We start from the raw sequence: 17,323 nt of genomic DNA on the forward strand, positions 1-17,323 counted from the left end.
AAATGCACATTCTTGCTACAAACTGACATACATGATTGTTGGTTCCTTAATTTAGACACATCTTAATGTATTACTCGTAGAATATGAGCATGGACCGTTTTGTTTTGAGCAAATACTTTTTTTATAACTATAAATTATATGGAATTTATACGATAAGGTGATTGATTAATGAGATAAATATTAGTATTTGCTTAGGTACCATTTACGCTGTACATAGAAATCTACTTCTTGGATTGAAGATTCTTAAAGTGTGTGTAAAATACTGTGGACTGACTCAGGTTGTAAGCTATTCTGATAGCTTATCCAGGACTTGGATATTATATTTTAGGATAAGATCTTCGCCACGATATAAAAAATGTCCTTTAAAGAATTCCCCTCTTAGCATGTATGGAAACCAGTGCTCGTCGTCCAGCCACATATTCTTGAAAGGGATATTCTTCAAGTTGTACCATTTTGGTAGCATTTCTAGATTTTTAAATATTTTATATTAAACACAGTATAATGTTATATTCTTAATAAAAGGAAACAAAAACAATAACTAAATAGATTTATTTATTAAAGTAGGGTAAGAGACACAGATGATTATTGTTCCGTCAGAAATATTGGAAAAGAAAATGATAAACCAAGAAAGATTCTTAGGCTATAAACTAGAAAATTTTTTCGTTTTTTGTGTAGTTAAAAGTTTCAGTGCACATTTTAACAAGCAACAGAGCAAATACAGTACTCTTCAAAATTGTGATACCTATGCATATTGTATTGGTATGTGTTTGAATGTATCAACATCATTACATGTAAAAATTGAATTACCTTCAGATTCTATTACACTTCCGTGATATTCGTGGGTTTCAAACACATGCACTTCCAAAAGTGTGGGATCCCCTTCGAATTTAAATTCAAGCAGGCCAACATTCTTCAGTTCTTTCGCAATCAATCCGCACTCCTCTTGCAATTCTCTGTGAGTATTAAATAGCGTTTTAAATTAAATTGTTCTCGATTAAGTTATCACGATAAACGTAAAGAAAGAGAAGTGATCTCTTAAGATTGTTTTCATGTTATTCTTAAAATTTCATTTCAATTTAATTGAACGGATTCTGATTTATGACTAACATTTAATTGTAACTGAATTGTATCTCATAAACTATTGTTAATTGTCACGCTATTATAGTTGAATATACAAAGTTGTTGAACGAAAATCATATTGTTAATTTGAATTATGAATCAACCTACATGTTTAATTACAGAAATACGTAATAAACAGAAAGTAGAGGAAATTCTCACCGCACAGCGCCTTCAGGTATCGTCTCACCGGGTTCAATTTTGCCGCCAAACCCGTTCCACTTTCCTTGTCCGAAACCGCGTTTCTTCATGCCGAGCAATATTTCAGATGCATTTCGCACGAAAACAAGGGAGAAGACTTTCTTAGCGGTCATTTGATCTAGAATCGTTTAAGGCAGATTTAATCTGAAAAAAAATGATACGTAAATAATGGACCATTTTATCGGGGCTCGAGAACTCGTGACCGACAAGCACACTCGACAAATACGCGCCAAAACCTCCGAGTTATGACACGTGCTTGGTGCAATTTTCAACAATTCGTCCCTGACTCGACGTTTTTCTCATCAGACATCAAACCAGTCGACTTGAGTATTCAAAGCGTCTGTTAGACTGTAAATTTTCCGATTACCATTAAGTAATACCTCGTGAATGCTGTAAAAAGTCCGTGGCAAGCGTAGGAGAGTTGACAGATGACTTATCGTAGACAGGAGGAACGGCTAGACGGAAAGAGGGGCCATCTTGGTTCATAGTTGCTGATTCGTCAGAGTGCTTGTGAATGAACTTGTGATAATTTACCTCTTATGTTGTTTTCTCATCATTTTCATTCTAAGTTCTGTGTAAAATTTTAAGTATCTAACGAGGTAAGCAACGCGGAATATTCAGTTGTTCATTATCAACGATCTGTGTAACAACACCGCCCGTTTGACACGCAATGTTATGACGGGACCTAGAATGTTTCTCTAGTGAGTCCAATGCACTCCCTCGGTGCTCTTTCCAATAGATTTTGGGCCGAGCGTACTTTCGCCTGCGTACACAATATCGTGTGTCTCTACCAAAATATTTTGATAAACATGCTGTACGTTTCCAGAACATAATATATAACCCCACGATGATTATCATCGAATTACTAAACGTTCAGTCTACCTCTGACACCCCCATCGGGTATAACCAAGAAAATTACAAACGTCAAACTAGTTTCTGACATATCCCGTTTTTTTTAGTAGTACTAGTAGTAGTAGTACCACTACTTAGTAAGGATAGTAAACGTCACTAATGCGTACGTATCCAGCATTGAAATTTGTTGAAAACTTTTGTGTGTGTGTGTGTGTGTGTGTGAGTGCGAGTAAGGAGTGTGTGTATGTACATGTTTAGGAATGTTCGTACAAGGACAAGTGTCTGATCATTCAGAGCATGCCTTCATCGAAACATTACTTCAACGGTTTACCCAATATTTCTATTACATTATTTTCCAATCGTATTTACGTCGGATACTGAAAAATTTATTACTTTAAATTCCGTGCATCATTTGCTGTTGCCGTCAATATTCTCTACTGTAAAGTTCGTACTTTATTTATTTTTAAACGTTCTTTTGTCACTTCTTTTGCCATTAATTACGTATGATGATGGTTATTTTTTTAAACCACTTCCTTAGTCACACTGTTCCAATGAAATAATTAATGATTGGTAGAAGCTGCCCTGACAAAAATCTTGAGACGGAAATTCTACAAATGTCACTAAGCAACAACAGACCATCGTCAATTAGGCGACGTTACTTTTAATTACTTGATAAAACACACTATCCCAAAAACAAGATGGAAATGAGACTGTTTTTCGAAAAATGAGTCACTCTGTGAAATTTATGAGATCATAACATACTGCTTACTTTCAAGCTTATGTTAAGCCCTGTCAACCGAGATAACTGGAATGCTCTGTTATCAATAGTGCCTTTATCCTAACATAGAACGGCGAAATGAATGACATAAAACGAAATGTAAAAAATGTAACAATAATAGGTGCCGTGTGTCTGTACCGTCAGATAATGTCCGCAACTAATTTTTTTACATTATGCTTACAAGGTTGAATTTAGTGACATCAATGTAATGAAATATTGAAACAGAAATCATAATTTCGCAATTCCACGATGACTATGAATTAGTTTGATTTCCAAAGTACAAGTATATTCGGCGTTACGATAGTTTGCTTGATTTCAGGCAATCCTAAAATTATAAAATAACTATTTTTCCTACAAATGTATCGTCACAGCAACGTTATGAACTTCAACCTGATTTAATTTTTCTTATGTTATCAACGAACTGAAAGTGCTGAATTTTGTCTACTGGGAAATAGTTGAACGTGAAGTAGATCAATATTTCCATGGCCATTCAGCCATATTACGTTTACTTGAGAAGCCTTACTTGAGACTATGTAATTGACTTTACCGCTAGACTGTGTAAAGTTGAATTCAACTGACGTGTTTGGACCGAAAAATAACAATAACAATAGTATTCCATTTATTTTTGGCCTTAGGTCCAGAGTCGCTTGTTTTTTTCAAAGTACTTTTGTTCACGTGATAGCAATGACCAATATATTTGGCATTCAAAGCATGCAGAACAAAGCAAACTTGTATTTTTCCTCAGTACAAGTGACGCGCAACTCTTTATTTACTCTTCATGTTTTTCAATTGTGCCTTGGATATTAAAAAAAATCAGCAATTGATTGCATTCGTATGCTAAAATGATATATTTTTTTCTTCAATTGAATTATTCCACAGACCTGTTGAAATTATTTTTGGAATTCACTGGTACTTTTCTAGTTCAAACAGAGCTGTGATGCAGTGTAGAAATTGAATAGTCAATTTTAAATCTTTTACACGAACACTCACGTAATGTTTATTAGTATATTTACTAGATTTGCTTGTATGGGTTCTCAGGATTTTATCTAACAGAAAGTAGTCCACTTCTCTCAAGTTCATACTGTTGCAATATTTCTCCACCAACTGCTTCACTGTCTTTGATGCTAAAATCGTAACTTTCAAGAGCTTATGCTACTTTGAAATAACAGTAACTCACTCGTTGACCAACATCAGCTTAATTTGTGGATCGTGATACGTTGTCAGTTGAACTCTTCGTTAGCCTCTGTCTACTGTAAATCTAAATCCATGTATGACACTCTAAATTGTGTGAATGTACAATTCAACAAAATAACAATACAGCATCTTACGTAAATTTCATTACAATTCTGAGAATTAAGGAAGAAGTTCCTTCTCGGTATATTACAATACTTGTCAGATAGTGATATTCGGCGTTGTTGAGACTAAATTCCATATTCAAAGTCATACTTTTGCCCAAGAGTGTACGTATACCAAGTGCGTCATGAGATAAGTCTTTCATTGTTTATCGAGTGTGATGAAAAATCTTCAATACAACAGACTGACGTAGAGGTCTTCAATTATTTATACGTTTTAATCAATGAAGAAATGTAGCATGCAGACTTGTATTTAAAGATCGACGAAGATGATTAAGTAATCAAGATATTTGAACTCGCCTAATTAATTGTAGCATTGCATTCAATCAACAAAGGATAAAAGCAAATCAATAAATGGAAAGAAGTACGTCGTTTTTTTAAACAATGATGGAGTTACACAAGAAGGATTCTAATGCTCGACTTGCCTCAGTGATGTTATATTTTGTGATTATATTACTGCGGCACCTACTCCTAAACCTTATTTTAATTCTTTGTCTTAGGAGTCTATCTAGATCTCTGAACCTGATAATATACACTTTCTGATAATAAGTGATAGGAGAATCCAGACTTGTGAATCAACCATTCTCAGTACTAATTTCTAATTACTTGCAGCTGTGCGGGGACATTTAGTAAGAGTGAGACGCGAAAATAAGAACTTACCAAAGTAAGTAAATCTTTATTTATAGTTTTTAAATCTTCGCCCAATCGACAGTAACACAAAAATTTATCACAGAATTTTCATACATTCAGTTAACATTGTACAAATTATCCGTCTGCTTTTTGGCCGTTTGATATGAAGTTATATTTTAAGCCTGAATTAAACGTGCGCCTGCCATTCGTTCTTTCATGTATTGCCTTTGAATACACTTTTCGAAATATGTAATTAGCAAAATGCCACCAGACTCTGAGTAATAAAGCTGTATAATTGAATAATAAACTATTCAATTTCAATTGTGACTGTTTATGAAAAGTATTTTTATTATTTAAAAATCACATACTTCTGACTTAAATTACTCTTTGTATGGTTTTACAATTACCTCAGATTAGAAAGTATCAGACGCTATTGCCATCTTACCTACCTTGTACCTCTTATCTCTTATAATTTTATTTGAGTGTTTGCATTTTTCGCTTCAGACTTCGAAATAAAGCGACAGTCAAACCTGGTATTTTTAACATCACGATTTCATAGAATTATATAGTTTCTGTTGGTATTATAACATGATATTCTTGTGTTCCATGTCAATTTAGTTTGACAGCTCGCTACAATTATAACAGGAGAGAGGAGTAAATACTGTTCGTATGCGCAACCAGACAAAAAATTTTACAAAAAGACTTTTCTATGTAGAAATATGAGATTTCTTCATCAGATCTGTAAATAAATTATTCTAGTTTTATTTGTTAGTTATGTGAGTCAGTAAGTCTCTTTATGTCTTAACAAGACCTTCGCCAACAGGAGTAGGTCAGGGACAATTTATTAAACTTTTGCATGGTACATATGAATGTTGAATGTTTGGCACGAATTTACAATATATTTCTTTTATAAATTAAAGACACTTGGAGAAAAGCAAATCAGCGCAACGAACTGTAAGCTCATGAATTTTTAGGATCTATAAATAAAAGAAGTATGCTCTGCTTTTACAAATTTCGTAATTTGAAATTAATATTCAGTGAGCTGGAAATTTTGTTTGCAACGTGAATATTTGCTCGTAATTAGTAATTAATACAAGCTGTTCTCATACTCCAAACTCACGATATCTAGAGATTCGAATAACATTTGATAATTTCGTCATTGGAGTATAATAATTCACAATCAAGTGTGCTGTGCCTGTGACAATATTTACTCAGCTCGTTATAACAGTGCTGTTATTCGCACTCGTTGGCAGAACGTTTGGGGTCACTCAGTTGCTAAGTATACTTCTAAAGAAGAACATCCATGTGTCTACCTGCTCTTACGAGGCACAGCTTTCTTTTATTTGAAACACATTAGAGTTTTAAGTAATTTATTGATAAAAAATTATACATTCGTTGAATTTCACTAATTTGAATAATGAATATTGCGTGTATGAATAACATAATCCCTACCCGAAGAATGGGTTTTCATGACCGATCTGATCGTGAGACTGGGAAGCTCGAATATTCGCCTATGGTAGGAAAAGTGTGTGAATAATTTCTTTCACATTTATTATAATATAAATTTTCCTCATTTTCAATTTCTGAGAATACAAACGGCTTCAGTCCAATTTGTCTCATCGTCATGTTTTGGGTTGTTTTGAAACTCGAGAATAATTTTTATTTCAACCATGATAACATCTAAACGCTATGCTACTGATTATTCAAATGTAGTACTCGAACAAGGTCAAATACACTGTGAATGATGGGTCTTACATATTACAAAAAGCATTATTTAATTGTGCAACTATCGTCATCCTTTACCAGTTGGCCTTGTATTTATATCGAGGAGAGTAATTTCTTTATTAAAAGATTTAATATCATAAACATATGTGTTTGACCAGAAGTTATGTTCTATTTTTCATAAAAGCAAAACAAACGCAGAACTTGAGTATCTTTTGTTCCGTAATTAGCCCTACCTTGTCTCACCTCTTATCACCTATCAAATACGTATCATATATTTTAAGAAAAAAAAAGGAAAAACAACACATAGCTAATATTTGCGAAACATTTTAGATGCGAAGACAAGGCCAAGATGTGATGCAGGTAAACCTGGCAGGTATCCGACGGGACATCAAAAATCTTGCTCATAACTATAGTGACGCGCAGGTAATCAGAATTCAATTATTTGAATACTTTTATTTTGAGCTTATCAGATACTACACATTTTAGATGATATTCCGTATTCAGAAATGCTGAAAGGAAAAACATGGTAATAATGGATGTTTCGCTTTGATATCTTACAGAAAGCAGTGCGCAAGGCCACAAGCAATGATCCATGGGGTCCTAGCAGTACACTGATGGCAGAAATAGCTGATCTGACTTACAACGTTGTAGCATTTACAGAAATAATGCAAATGCTCTGGAAACGACTTAATGATCATGGAAAGAATTGGAGGCACGTTTACAAAGCATTAGTTCTTCTGGAATATTTAATTAAAACTGGCACAGAAAAAGTGGCTCATCAATGCAGGGAAAACATCTTTTCTATCCAGACTCTAAAAGGTGAGCTCTTCTACAATTATGGATCAGAGCAGAAAAAAAAATCGATAAATAAAAAACAACCTCATATGTGCTTTGACTGTCTGATAGAAAAACTAAGACCATTTTAACTATTAATTACTTTAATTACTTACAGATTTTCAATACATGGAGGGACCTAAGGATCAAGGAATTAATGTAAGGGAAAAAGCTAAACAGCTAGTAGCATTATTGAAAGACGATGAACGGTTGAGAAACGAAAGAGCACGCGCATTGAAAGCAAAGGAAAGATTTGCACAATCTCTGAGTGGTTTCGGCAGCGATGGATTAGATACGATGTCTCCGATGAGTAGCGATGTAAGCTTAAAAATCAATCATTAGGTATATATCTACAATTAATTATTTCTATTTCATTTCGTTGTTATATCTTTCATAAAATTTCAGTTTCAAGACTGGGAGCCATGTCAACTTTCAGAATCAGCATCCAAACGTAAGTTTTAATTTGGCTGTATCATTTTGCTTCATGAAAATTTGAAAAATTGGAATTTAATTATATCAAGTTTGTTCATTTTCAATAAATACAATTTTTTCTTTTAATTATTCAGCTGAGCTGGAAGCGGCGAGACCACAAACCGTTGGCGAAGAAGAACTCCAATTACAACTTGCTCTTGCAATGTCTCGGGAAGAGGCTGAACAAGAAGAGCAGAGACGGCGTAGTGATGATGTCAGATTACAGTTGGCTTTGAGTCAGAGTCAGCAAGATTTCAAGTTAGTGTAAATGAGTGAAATCAGCTCACAATTATTTTATTAGTCATTTGAAAAGAGGTATCAGCAAAAACAGGTTGTAGTAAAAAACAAACTGTGACTCTGTAATTTCCTTGGGAAAACTGTTTGATGAAAGCTTGCAATCTTTCTTACAGATCACCTCCGTCTGATAAGCAAAGTCACGTACTCGACTTACTCGATGTAAACTTAGGAGAGGCAAGTGGCTCATCTGCTCAGGTTGATCCTTGGGGTGTTCCTACAGTAGCACCTCCACCGAGACCTCAGGTAAGGAAATAATTATTAGACACGAATAAGTTGGAAATTGAATATGTCGCATTCATCCAATGAAAATATTGCACCATTTGCATGCTGCACGTTAGTCATTGGACATATCTCATTTTTACCGCATGGAGGTATGTTGATAGCTGATTGACCAATCATTCAGTCCTATAATTTTAATTGTGAGAAACTATTCAAGGATAAAGTGAACTCTTATGCGAGCTCACGTCTCTAAATTTGCGTAAAAGAGGAGATACAGGATTCTAATAATCAAGGATTTAAAAAAGAAACATCTGTTTTATTTCTGTAAAGCTCATCTACAAGTAGCTGATTTTTTTCTGTGCATGGAAAGGAAATTTTAAATCAATTTTAATGTTAACTAAATACAGGTGTGTTTCTAATTTCTTAGCCACATACTGATCCATGGTGTGTACCGACAAGTAGCGCTTCACCTCCAGTGGATCCGTGGGCTCCAGTTCCTCCACAAAGACCGAGTAAGTAATTTAAGATAAGCAATTCCTCGTTCCTACTTGAAATACTGATTTCTATCATTACATGTATATGATTTTTTTTTTGCATGGGCTTAAATCATAATTAAATTTCGATGACAGCGTCGTCAGGTAAATAATCAAATGATATTCTTGATATTACCTCATGCCATTTTTTCATAATATGTAACTAAGTACTGATTCATAATCCATATACGTGTGGTACTTTGCTTACGTGATTGAAAAATTTTAGTAACATTGAATGGTGACATTGCGCTAATGAATCACTACATCCATTGCCTTTCATATCTTCATTTCGTCGCGTGTTTCAAAATTTTGAGAGATCTCCTCTATTAACAGCTTACTGTGTTTGTTTAATATTTTAGTCTTCTCTATTTTATATTGCACACAACATTTCTTAATTTTTAGCTGCTGCAGTGGATCCTTGGCGAGCTCCAGTGGTGTCACCAGCAACAGTTGCTCCTCGTCCTGCGGATCCATGGGCTCCATCGCCCGGAGCCGAAGGCTCAGCCCTTGCTTCTCCGTCACAGTCTTTTAATAATCCTACCCTTACTCAGAATATTGGATTTACAGCTCAGTCTCCCCAAAATATCGGTTTCAATCTGCCTACGTCAAATATTGGCTTTAGCAGTCAGACTAATGGTTTCAATGGTAGTGGAAGCGGATTTAACGAATTTAGTGCTCAAAACCAACAAAACCCTGTGGCCGGCCCGCTTGGAGATTTGGATGAATTTGACGTTATCAGTAACAGAGACAAGCTGAGAACTAGTCCGCAACCTAATAATGGAGTCAACAATAACAGTGAGCATTTAAAAAAAAAATTACATATCCTGTGAAATTCTTTGTAAAACTTCACAGGTATTGCATATTTATTTTACAAATTTAATAGTGCTAGGAACTGCGATGTCGCCAGATCCGTTTGACCTCGGAGGCCTTAGTGATAATCTTTCTGCAAGTACGGGAGCTGTTAAGAAAACTCCTCAATCATTCCTTGGCGAAAATTCGGCGCTTGTTAATTTGGACAACCTTGTTAGTGCCACTGCAGTTAAACCACCTGCTCCGGCACCTACAGGTTAGTAAAAATTTGTTTTTAATGACGTGCTGGTTTTTGATATCAATTTAAAAGCAACAAAATTGATTTACTATCTTACCTTTATCTTTACTACCAGTCGAAAAGTTATGATAATCAAGTAAATTTAATTATTCTGAATAAAATTCCGTATCTTTTAGGTGAAAAAAAATTACGATCAATTTTTGAGTAAAATATGTAAATATTCAAAATCTATACTATGCAGAAATTAAATATCACAAAATATAAACAATATGAAATCATGGGGAAACCTATATTCCTTTATAAGTTTTTCACGCTTGTCAGCAATACTATTTTTATCAACTTACATGTAACACTTGTCATACAGCATTTCATTGGAAGTAACTTTGTGAGTATATTGGTTCAATTTAATGCATGGTGAACGATGCATGGAAAAGGTTTTGTATTACACATAATCGCTGATTATTCGAAAACGAATGTTGAATTCCTGTCGCTAAATGTAAATCAGTTTCGTTTATACAACTTTGCGGACGTAAGCGATTTCACATATAACTTTATTGATTCAAGTTTTGAGACGAAAATTTTCCTTCCAGTTTCTTACCTCTGACTTATAGTCAATTTGCATACTTAGTAGTTGTTGTTCTTCAACGTACTTAGCATCCTGTTGTTCTAGAAGTGGAATTTTTATTCAAAGTCCACAAGCTTGTTAATGGGCATATGCCATATTTGTAAGCTACCCAATATGTTTTTGCACCTATGGATACAGTGCAATGAGTTGATTAATTAGTTTGTAACGTTTAGTTTTTAATTGCTTTCCTACTTCAATTGCCAGGAAATTTAAAACAAGTTTGTACATTTGTGTAATATTGTCCGAATTTCGATACATTTTACAGTGACGGTACCGTATTTGGCAAATCCATTTGCTGCAGCGACACCACCACCTCGTCCAACAATTAATCAAATCCGACAGGATCCCTGGTCAGGCACTGCAGCAAATCCATTTCTTTCGTAGCGCAACTGAGAATCTAATGATTATGAACCAATGATCGAACACATCGTATTCTAAAAAATAGTTGAGAATATTATTAGGAGCTTGGTTATAGACAAGTTTTAATATGAGGTATGGTATGGATTTATATATTGTATGATAGGTCAGAACGAACTGAATTTACTTCGTCAAGCATAAAATTTCGGGCGCAACGTTATTCAAATTTTCTCAAATCATATACTGTTATGTATTGACATAATTCGATCATGAAAAGACAGGTTACTATTATTATAACCTGGTATTACTGTTCGAATTGGTATAACATGACTGATTGTTTTTGATTTATACTCAATAAACTCATTTGATAACTTTATTCAGTATTCATAATCAGTCGCGATATTCGTCAATTCAGTAATATTTTGTAGTAATGAAGGATGTCAATTGCATCTAGCGAGTAGTGTTATAATAAGAAGATTACCTTATAAAATAAAACTATTGAATCATTTTAGGCGTGGAACAAGGAAACGAATTTGGAAAACGTAATGCCAAGTTTATATGCTTTTACAATATTATGGTACAGATATGGGAGAGATGATTGATATTTTAATACACGTGATCAAGTCTGCATCGTGTCAATTGTAGTTCAGAAGGAGGTGTTTTTTTTTTCGATGTTATTCATTTTATCCCAAACCTCGGTGAAATTATCACTGTTGAAGAATCAATTTTTTTTATTATTAATACTTCTGGTTTGAACCGTTGTTACGGATCGAAAAAATAATGAACATTTGTTGTTCTTCATTCTCAGAATTGTTACGCATATGATAATTGTAACTTTTTTTTCTATTGGTGTTTGGTATACATGGGTGTAATTAATACCATGCAGATTTGAAACTGAAGAATTTTTTAGCAAATGACTTGATATAAGTTAGCAAATATAAGATAAAAAAAAAATCGACTCTCCAGAGCAATGAATTATCTTCAATTTTGAAATATAAATTGAGAAGCCCAGGTATATAATGTTACGAAATGATTTAATGTAGTAACGGGTTGTAGAATTGAACTGAAATATTTATTTTACAAACAGTCTGAGGTTTATGCATAAGTACGTGTGTGTGTATATATATTTATTTATATACATATATACACACACACACACATCCATACATACGTATACACATATTAGGGTGATCCTTATTTAGGGCTTCGACAAATTTTTTGTCATTCATCCGTCAAATATACACCTATATATATATACATATATACATTTGCTTTTTTGGGAATAAAATGAGTATTTACCTACTTCTTTGCAATTTGTTCATAAGGATTTATTAATTGAATGAGAAAAATGTTTAGGAGAATATATTGCAAAGTATGTAAAAATATCCAACTGAACTAACATAATAGGGTCATATAATCTGTCCTGTCCTGACAAAATTTTATCGGTTTGTGAAAGCCCAAGTTCAGCGGTTAGACACACATTTGTCAATTGTACTGTAGTCTTTAAGAACTTCGGTAATTTTTACAATTCAATTCATATCTAAAAGTAAGTAGCCTTGTAATCGAAGAACGAATAAAGAAGATTATTCATTTGTCCATCTTTGGATTTACTATTGAACTTGGCCTACTTTCACAAACATAAAACAAATAATAACGAAAAAAATTAAAAATATATAAGTAATAATATGAAGGAAAACAATACAATACAAAGTAAATCTAACTAATTTATTTCTCATTTATGAGATTCACAATTTTACCTCGACATGTAGGAAAAAAAGAATGAAAACTGTAAATATGTTATTGCGTGTTAATCTCTCAAAACCTTGTTTGTATAATTATTTAAGGTAAAATATGATTTAATGCATTGTCATTTTGCTTTGTAGAATCGGTGTTTTTGCAAAAGAATCGATGTCTGTGAACTATAGATGGTGTATCATTTTTTGGTTATATTCTTTAAAACGCATGAAACTTGAACAGTATTTATTGTGTTGAATGTTTTTAATGTGAAGTGACCAGGATATGTTTTATTTTGCATTTAATAATTGAAAATGTGTATTATACCTATACGAATTGAATTTAAATTTGTTCTACGCTTTATTTATAACAGAATACTTTTTTGTTAGAATCTTTTACAAAAACATCGCTTGTATATTTCATAAAATTGAATACAAAGATAACCCTTGAAATACCAGTCTCCAGATTTGAATTCTCAAATCTACACATTGTAAACTATATGTATATCGTTCACCTGTAATCTTTGAAATTGGGTGAGCTTAATACTACTACTCGATCAATCAATTGGTGCAGGTATAATAATCTGTTTTGGTTGCTATTTTATATTTAAGATTAACTAAATAATAATAATTATACGATTGTACATTTTATTGGTGAGTTTTGCTAGTGATGAAAATTGTTGTTCACATAAAAATGAAGCTGTCGTTGAAGGAAAGACGGGTGTGAAAGTATTTATATAATCTAAGCATCGGACGCATTGCAAATGAGCGTATCGAAAATTTTTTGATGCGAATTTGAATAGTTTTCTATGAGATACCATTACGATAAAATGCATTCGCCTATTACCAATTTTTTCTCTAACAACGCCAATCCTCGTATAATTTAGTAAAATTGCAGATTAAATCACTTGTGCTACAAAAATTCCAGTTAATTTAGTAGTTCCGTAGCACTGTCAACTATTTAGGGAATATAAAGAAATGGACGACCAATCAATTACGAATCAAAAATATAGCTGTGCCAAGGTTTTATTATATGTATTCTGATCAATAAAATTTTCAAATTCAACGTGCAATATAAGATATTGGTACATGTACTGTAAGGTATGGGAAGTGTTTCAAGATGATTGATTTAAATGTCAATGTACATTTTCACTGTGTGAATTCATTTTTATGTGGATAAGAGAAGCATATTTTCATTAGCTTGTTTGGGTTGATGATCAAAGTGCAGTGCGATGGAATTATTAATGAAAATGGATATTGGAAATGAAATTTGAATATTACCTATCAAATATTTTAGTAGACTATATTATATGAGTATAACTATTATTATATTTATTATTATTATGATTATTAATATTAATATTATCACTATCACTACCATTACCATTAAATAAACGAAAAAAATCGCGTTAAGTTTTTAATTTTACTTTTGTTTTCCTAGCTATATAATTTTTCTATTACTTCTTATCATTGCTCGGAGTTTATTATTATTCAAGGTGATTTGATATTAGTCAGGTGAAAAAACAATATTGACGTACTCTCAAAGAAGAGCTCTACGCTTTGTTTCATCTTGTCACTAAAGAGTCGTATCAGAGATTTCAGTCAAGCGATCGTTGGAAGTGCTTGAACCATTAGGACGAGATATATTCAGATCTGGATTCAAAAAATTGTACAAGATGCAAATTTTTCAAAAATAGCACATCCCTTACATTTTTCCGTGTTTTGGACTGAATATTCTTACACAGAACCAGAAAAATAATCCGATTAATTTTTGGTTTTGGGATGTTCGGTGCAAATTGTTTGATGGCAAATTAAAAAAAGTAGAACACATTTATTTTAACCGTCTTACATCAAACTCTCTCCTAAAATGTTCATTTCATTGAGGTACTTTAAATGCCGAGAACACGAGAAGCTTACTTGGTCAGTAGGGGCGGTCAATCAAACAAGTGATCAGGTAAATCACATTGGAGCAACGTCAATGTCGTTATCAAAGTAAGGTTTTGATAGTTTAATATCAGTAAAGTAAGAGAATCAAAATGTTCAGTAACGAAAACGAGGTTCTTATACTATGCCTTCGAAATCTTATTCCTATGTCAGTTCATTGCTTCAATATGATTCGTTTGATCACTCATCTGGTTTACTGTAAAGCAGTAATTCAACTGGGCTCAATCTATCATTGGAGCTTGCAGCAATTCAACCTGTATAGGTAAAGATTTGAGTGTAAAAATGCAAATAATAATTGTAGTGTTTCATATTTGATGTTTACATCAAATATGAACTACCGATGAAGTTTAATTCACTAAAAATATATCATAAATTTAAATACGAACACAGTGTTTACTATACGTCCGAATATGCAAATCATACAGTGGAAGGTGTTTCATCATACTGCCTAACGTTCATTGTAGATTCGAAGACTAAACGGACGATTCTAAATAATAAAAAAAAAAAAACTACGAATCATTGGTTGAAAATGTAATAAAGTAAATTAATCACGGTTTACCAATTCCTAAAGCTAACCACTACTATGTTGTTTAAGTGTATATTTGGATTTTTGCATGTACAGATAGCTAAGGGTATTCTGTGCGTTACAATCTAATTTAACTTTAAGTAGTAAGCGGCTCGTCATTTATGAATGTACTGTTTTGATAAAACCGTTTTGAAATACTTTTATAACACCCAGTGAACTGTGTAACGTTCGAAAATAGATTTTCTCTCGTGATTTGATTGGAATTAATCATTTAATTATTAGCAATGTCGGATTCACAGACGCTTGTTTGTATTTTCTGTAAGTAAAGTTAAGTTTATTTGGAGTTTATCTATAACATAACTTCAGATCGCTTGTAGGAATGATTCTAAATATAATTAAACAAAAACAGACTTGAACAGATAGCTTATGTATATTTTTTCATCCAAATTGATAGTCGTCGAATTGATGTTGTAAAAATGTTTCGTCTAGTATAAATTAAAATATTCAGTGAAGTTACTCAGACTTAAAAAAATGTAGAGATAAGTTTGCGGATTCCATTTTAGAAATGAACAATATTTTCTTTATCAGGTTCTTCAACCGGAAACAATTATAAATCTGATGAAAAGTAATTTATTAAGTTATACTTGTACGGTACAATACAATTCTACATTTGTGAAAAAGAAAATGTAATAATTTATACTTAACAATATGAATAGGGGATCCCACAAGAACTTGCCTTAAAGTTAATAAATGCTTTATACATGTATATTATAAATAGTTCTATAATTATAATCCGTTCCTAGTTAATATGTATCTATAATATAATTTGATTAATAATTGCGAATACCAAATACCTTCCTGTGAATTTTATCAGCGAATACTTTTGGCATTTAAAAATATGAAAGATAATTTTAAAGCGATGCCTCTGTTGACGAACTTATAGTTACAGGTGGTAAAAAATATGCACGAACTTGACCATGAAGCTGCGCAATCTCAGGATCATCGCGTTCGAGGGTCCTAATGAATTGCGCAAATTGTACGGTACCTGTAACAAAAGCTGAGCTTATTACTGAACGAAACATTTCAAAATTAATATGTTTCTTTGATTGGTTCGGACTGCGTAGGGTAAGAGGTACTTATACCTGACCTTCTCTTCCTTCGGGGAAACCGTAATTTTTAATAACATCCATTTGAATTTGCGTGACAATTGGAAAAACAAACTGCATCATCTTCAGCATTTCGTTCCCAGAATTTTCTTTAGCTTCGGTTATTTTTTGTACATTGTCTGGTGAATTCAACGCCGCAAGAATATCTGTTAATGCAGCTAAATAACGTAAAGAAATTAGGATTCACAAATTTTCATGACTAAATATTCGATAATTTCTACTTGTTTCTGAGAACTAAAATTTGGCTATTTTACATATTTCATAGGTTATATGTTCGACCCAATGTGTATTACATTACATTGTATAAAAATTAATACCTTTTGCTGTTTCAGAGGTAAACTGTGTAAGCGATGCCATATAGAATTATTTATACCCAATTTGTACGTTGTTAAAGGAATTATTGAAAGGTGAGTTCTCTGGTCACCGGGCTTGGATAATGGGATTGACAGTAACTTGGTCGTCGATGAGGCGCCAAATTTCAAACTGCCAACTCTAAAAAAGTAAATTACATTACTTCATTATAAGTACGCACTATATTCTTTGTTTCGATTAAATTTTATGGCGGTATATTGTTGATGAAATCGTGTACAAAAATTGGCAAAGTCGAAAAAATATTTCAGCGGTTTCACAGAGATGCCGCTCCGTTATGACTCATCGCATTAAAATGATTAGCCAATGAAATAGTTTCGATCGAGTTACCGTTGTAGGTATTTATCTGGTTATCTATTCCAGTAACAGGCCTGTTTTTGTTGATACATGAAATTCAAGAGAATTATAGGTATGAAGGTAAGAAAACTTTTATTAACTTTATGATAATAACAAGACATTATATTTGAACTGGGCGCCGGATCGAGATTGCTGACACAGGCATCTGTGTTGCCAGTTTCTCCCACGCTTACTACCAGAGTCAAATGAA

At 33.0% G+C, this 17,323-nt stretch overlaps 3 protein-coding genes across 11 annotated transcripts; 1 reads left to right on the forward strand and 2 right to left on the reverse strand.

The window, feature by feature from the left end:
* Positions 1–177: 177 nt before the first annotated feature.
* On the reverse strand, positions 178–1,826 carry LOC124183201 (oxidized purine nucleoside triphosphate hydrolase-like). 2 transcript variants are annotated; one of them, XM_046571376.1, is made up of 4 exons: positions 1,698–1,826; positions 1,279–1,461; positions 808–953; positions 178–465 (listed from the first exon to the last, which is right to left on the reverse strand). In XM_046571376.1, the coding sequence occupies exons 2-4, from the start codon at positions 1,428–1,430 to the stop codon at positions 287–289; spliced, it is 477 nt and encodes a 158-aa protein (XP_046427332.1). In that variant the 5' UTR covers positions 1,431–1,461; positions 1,698–1,826; the 3' UTR covers positions 178–286. The 2 variants fall into 2 exon arrangements, with proteins under 2 accessions (XP_046427332.1, XP_046427331.1); XM_046571375.1 differs by having other exon boundaries at positions 1,279–1,435; positions 1,698–1,803.
* On the forward strand, positions 1,778–15,983 carry LOC124183197 (epsin-2). 7 transcript variants are annotated; one of them, XM_046571368.1, is made up of 14 exons: positions 1,778–1,916; positions 4,912–4,963; positions 6,985–7,077; positions 7,215–7,473; positions 7,607–7,806; positions 7,894–7,939; positions 8,055–8,217; positions 8,370–8,499; positions 8,595–8,627; positions 8,903–8,987; positions 9,105–9,113; positions 9,411–9,803; positions 9,892–10,074; positions 10,947–15,983. In XM_046571368.1, the coding sequence occupies exons 3-14, from the start codon at positions 6,985–6,987 to the stop codon at positions 11,063–11,065; spliced, it is 1,713 nt and encodes a 570-aa protein (XP_046427324.1). In that variant the 5' UTR covers positions 1,778–1,916; positions 4,912–4,963; the 3' UTR covers positions 11,066–15,983. The 7 variants fall into 7 exon arrangements, with proteins under 7 accessions (XP_046427324.1, XP_046427323.1, XP_046427317.1 ...); XM_046571367.1 differs by lacking the exons at positions 1,778–1,916; positions 4,912–4,963 and adding exons at positions 6,053–6,454; positions 10,421–10,441; XM_046571361.1 differs by lacking the exons at positions 1,778–1,916; positions 4,912–4,963 and adding an exon at positions 6,082–6,454.
* On the reverse strand, positions 15,688–17,273 carry LOC124183202 (protein C10). Of its 2 annotated transcripts, XM_046571377.1 has the most exons (4): positions 17,107–17,273; positions 16,725–16,899; positions 16,389–16,565; positions 15,688–16,286 (listed from the first exon to the last, which is right to left on the reverse strand). In XM_046571377.1, the coding sequence occupies exons 2-4, from the start codon at positions 16,762–16,764 to the stop codon at positions 16,153–16,155; spliced, it is 351 nt and encodes a 116-aa protein (XP_046427333.1). In that variant the 5' UTR covers positions 16,765–16,899; positions 17,107–17,273; the 3' UTR covers positions 15,688–16,152. The 2 variants fall into 2 exon arrangements, with proteins under 2 accessions (XP_046427333.1, XP_046427334.1); XM_046571378.1 differs by lacking the exon at positions 17,107–17,273 and having other exon boundaries at positions 16,149–16,286; positions 16,384–16,565; positions 16,725–17,058.
* Between the last annotated feature and the right edge of the window lie 50 nt (positions 17,274–17,323).

Source organism: Neodiprion fabricii, chromosome 5, assembly GCF_021155785.1.
Source record: "Neodiprion fabricii isolate iyNeoFabr1 chromosome 5, iyNeoFabr1.1, whole genome shotgun sequence".
Taxonomy (NCBI): Eukaryota; Metazoa; Arthropoda; class Insecta; order Hymenoptera; family Diprionidae; genus Neodiprion; species Neodiprion fabricii.

Bases quoted from the DNA above. Each gene is read 5' to 3' on its own strand.
- LOC124183202 (XM_046571377.1), bottom strand. From the start codon at position 16,764: ATGGCATCGCTTACACAGTTTACCTCTGAAACAGCAAAAG. The intron at 16,566-16,724 runs GTATTAATTTTT...TACGTTATTTAG, and splicing joins TACCTCTGAAACAGCAAAAG to CTGCATTAACAGATATTCTT. The intron at 16,287-16,388 runs GTCAGGTATAAG...CTTTTGTTACAG, and splicing joins TTTCCCCGAAGGAAGAGAAG to GTACCGTACAATTTGCGCAA.
- LOC124183201 (XM_046571375.1), bottom strand. From the start codon at position 1,803: ATGAACCAAGATGGCCCCTCTTTCCGTCTAGCCGTTCCTCCTGTCTAC. The intron at 1,436-1,697 runs GTATTACTTAAT...AAACGATTCTAG, and splicing joins CTTTTTACAGCATTCACGAG to ATCAAATGACCGCTAAGAAA. The intron at 466-807 runs GTAATTCAATTT...TTAAAAATCTAG, and splicing joins AAGTGTAATAGAATCTGAAG to AAATGCTACCAAAATGGTAC.
- LOC124183197 (XM_046571361.1), top strand. From the start codon at position 6,347: ATGAATATTGCGTGTATGAATAACATAATCCCTACCCGAAGAATGGGT. The intron at 8,628-8,902 runs GTATGTTGATAG...CTAATTTCTTAG, and splicing joins CTCATTTTTACCGCATGGAG to CCACATACTGATCCATGGTG. The intron at 10,075-10,946 runs GTTAGTAAAAAT...TACATTTTACAG, and splicing joins ACCTGCTCCGGCACCTACAG to TGACGGTACCGTATTTGGCA.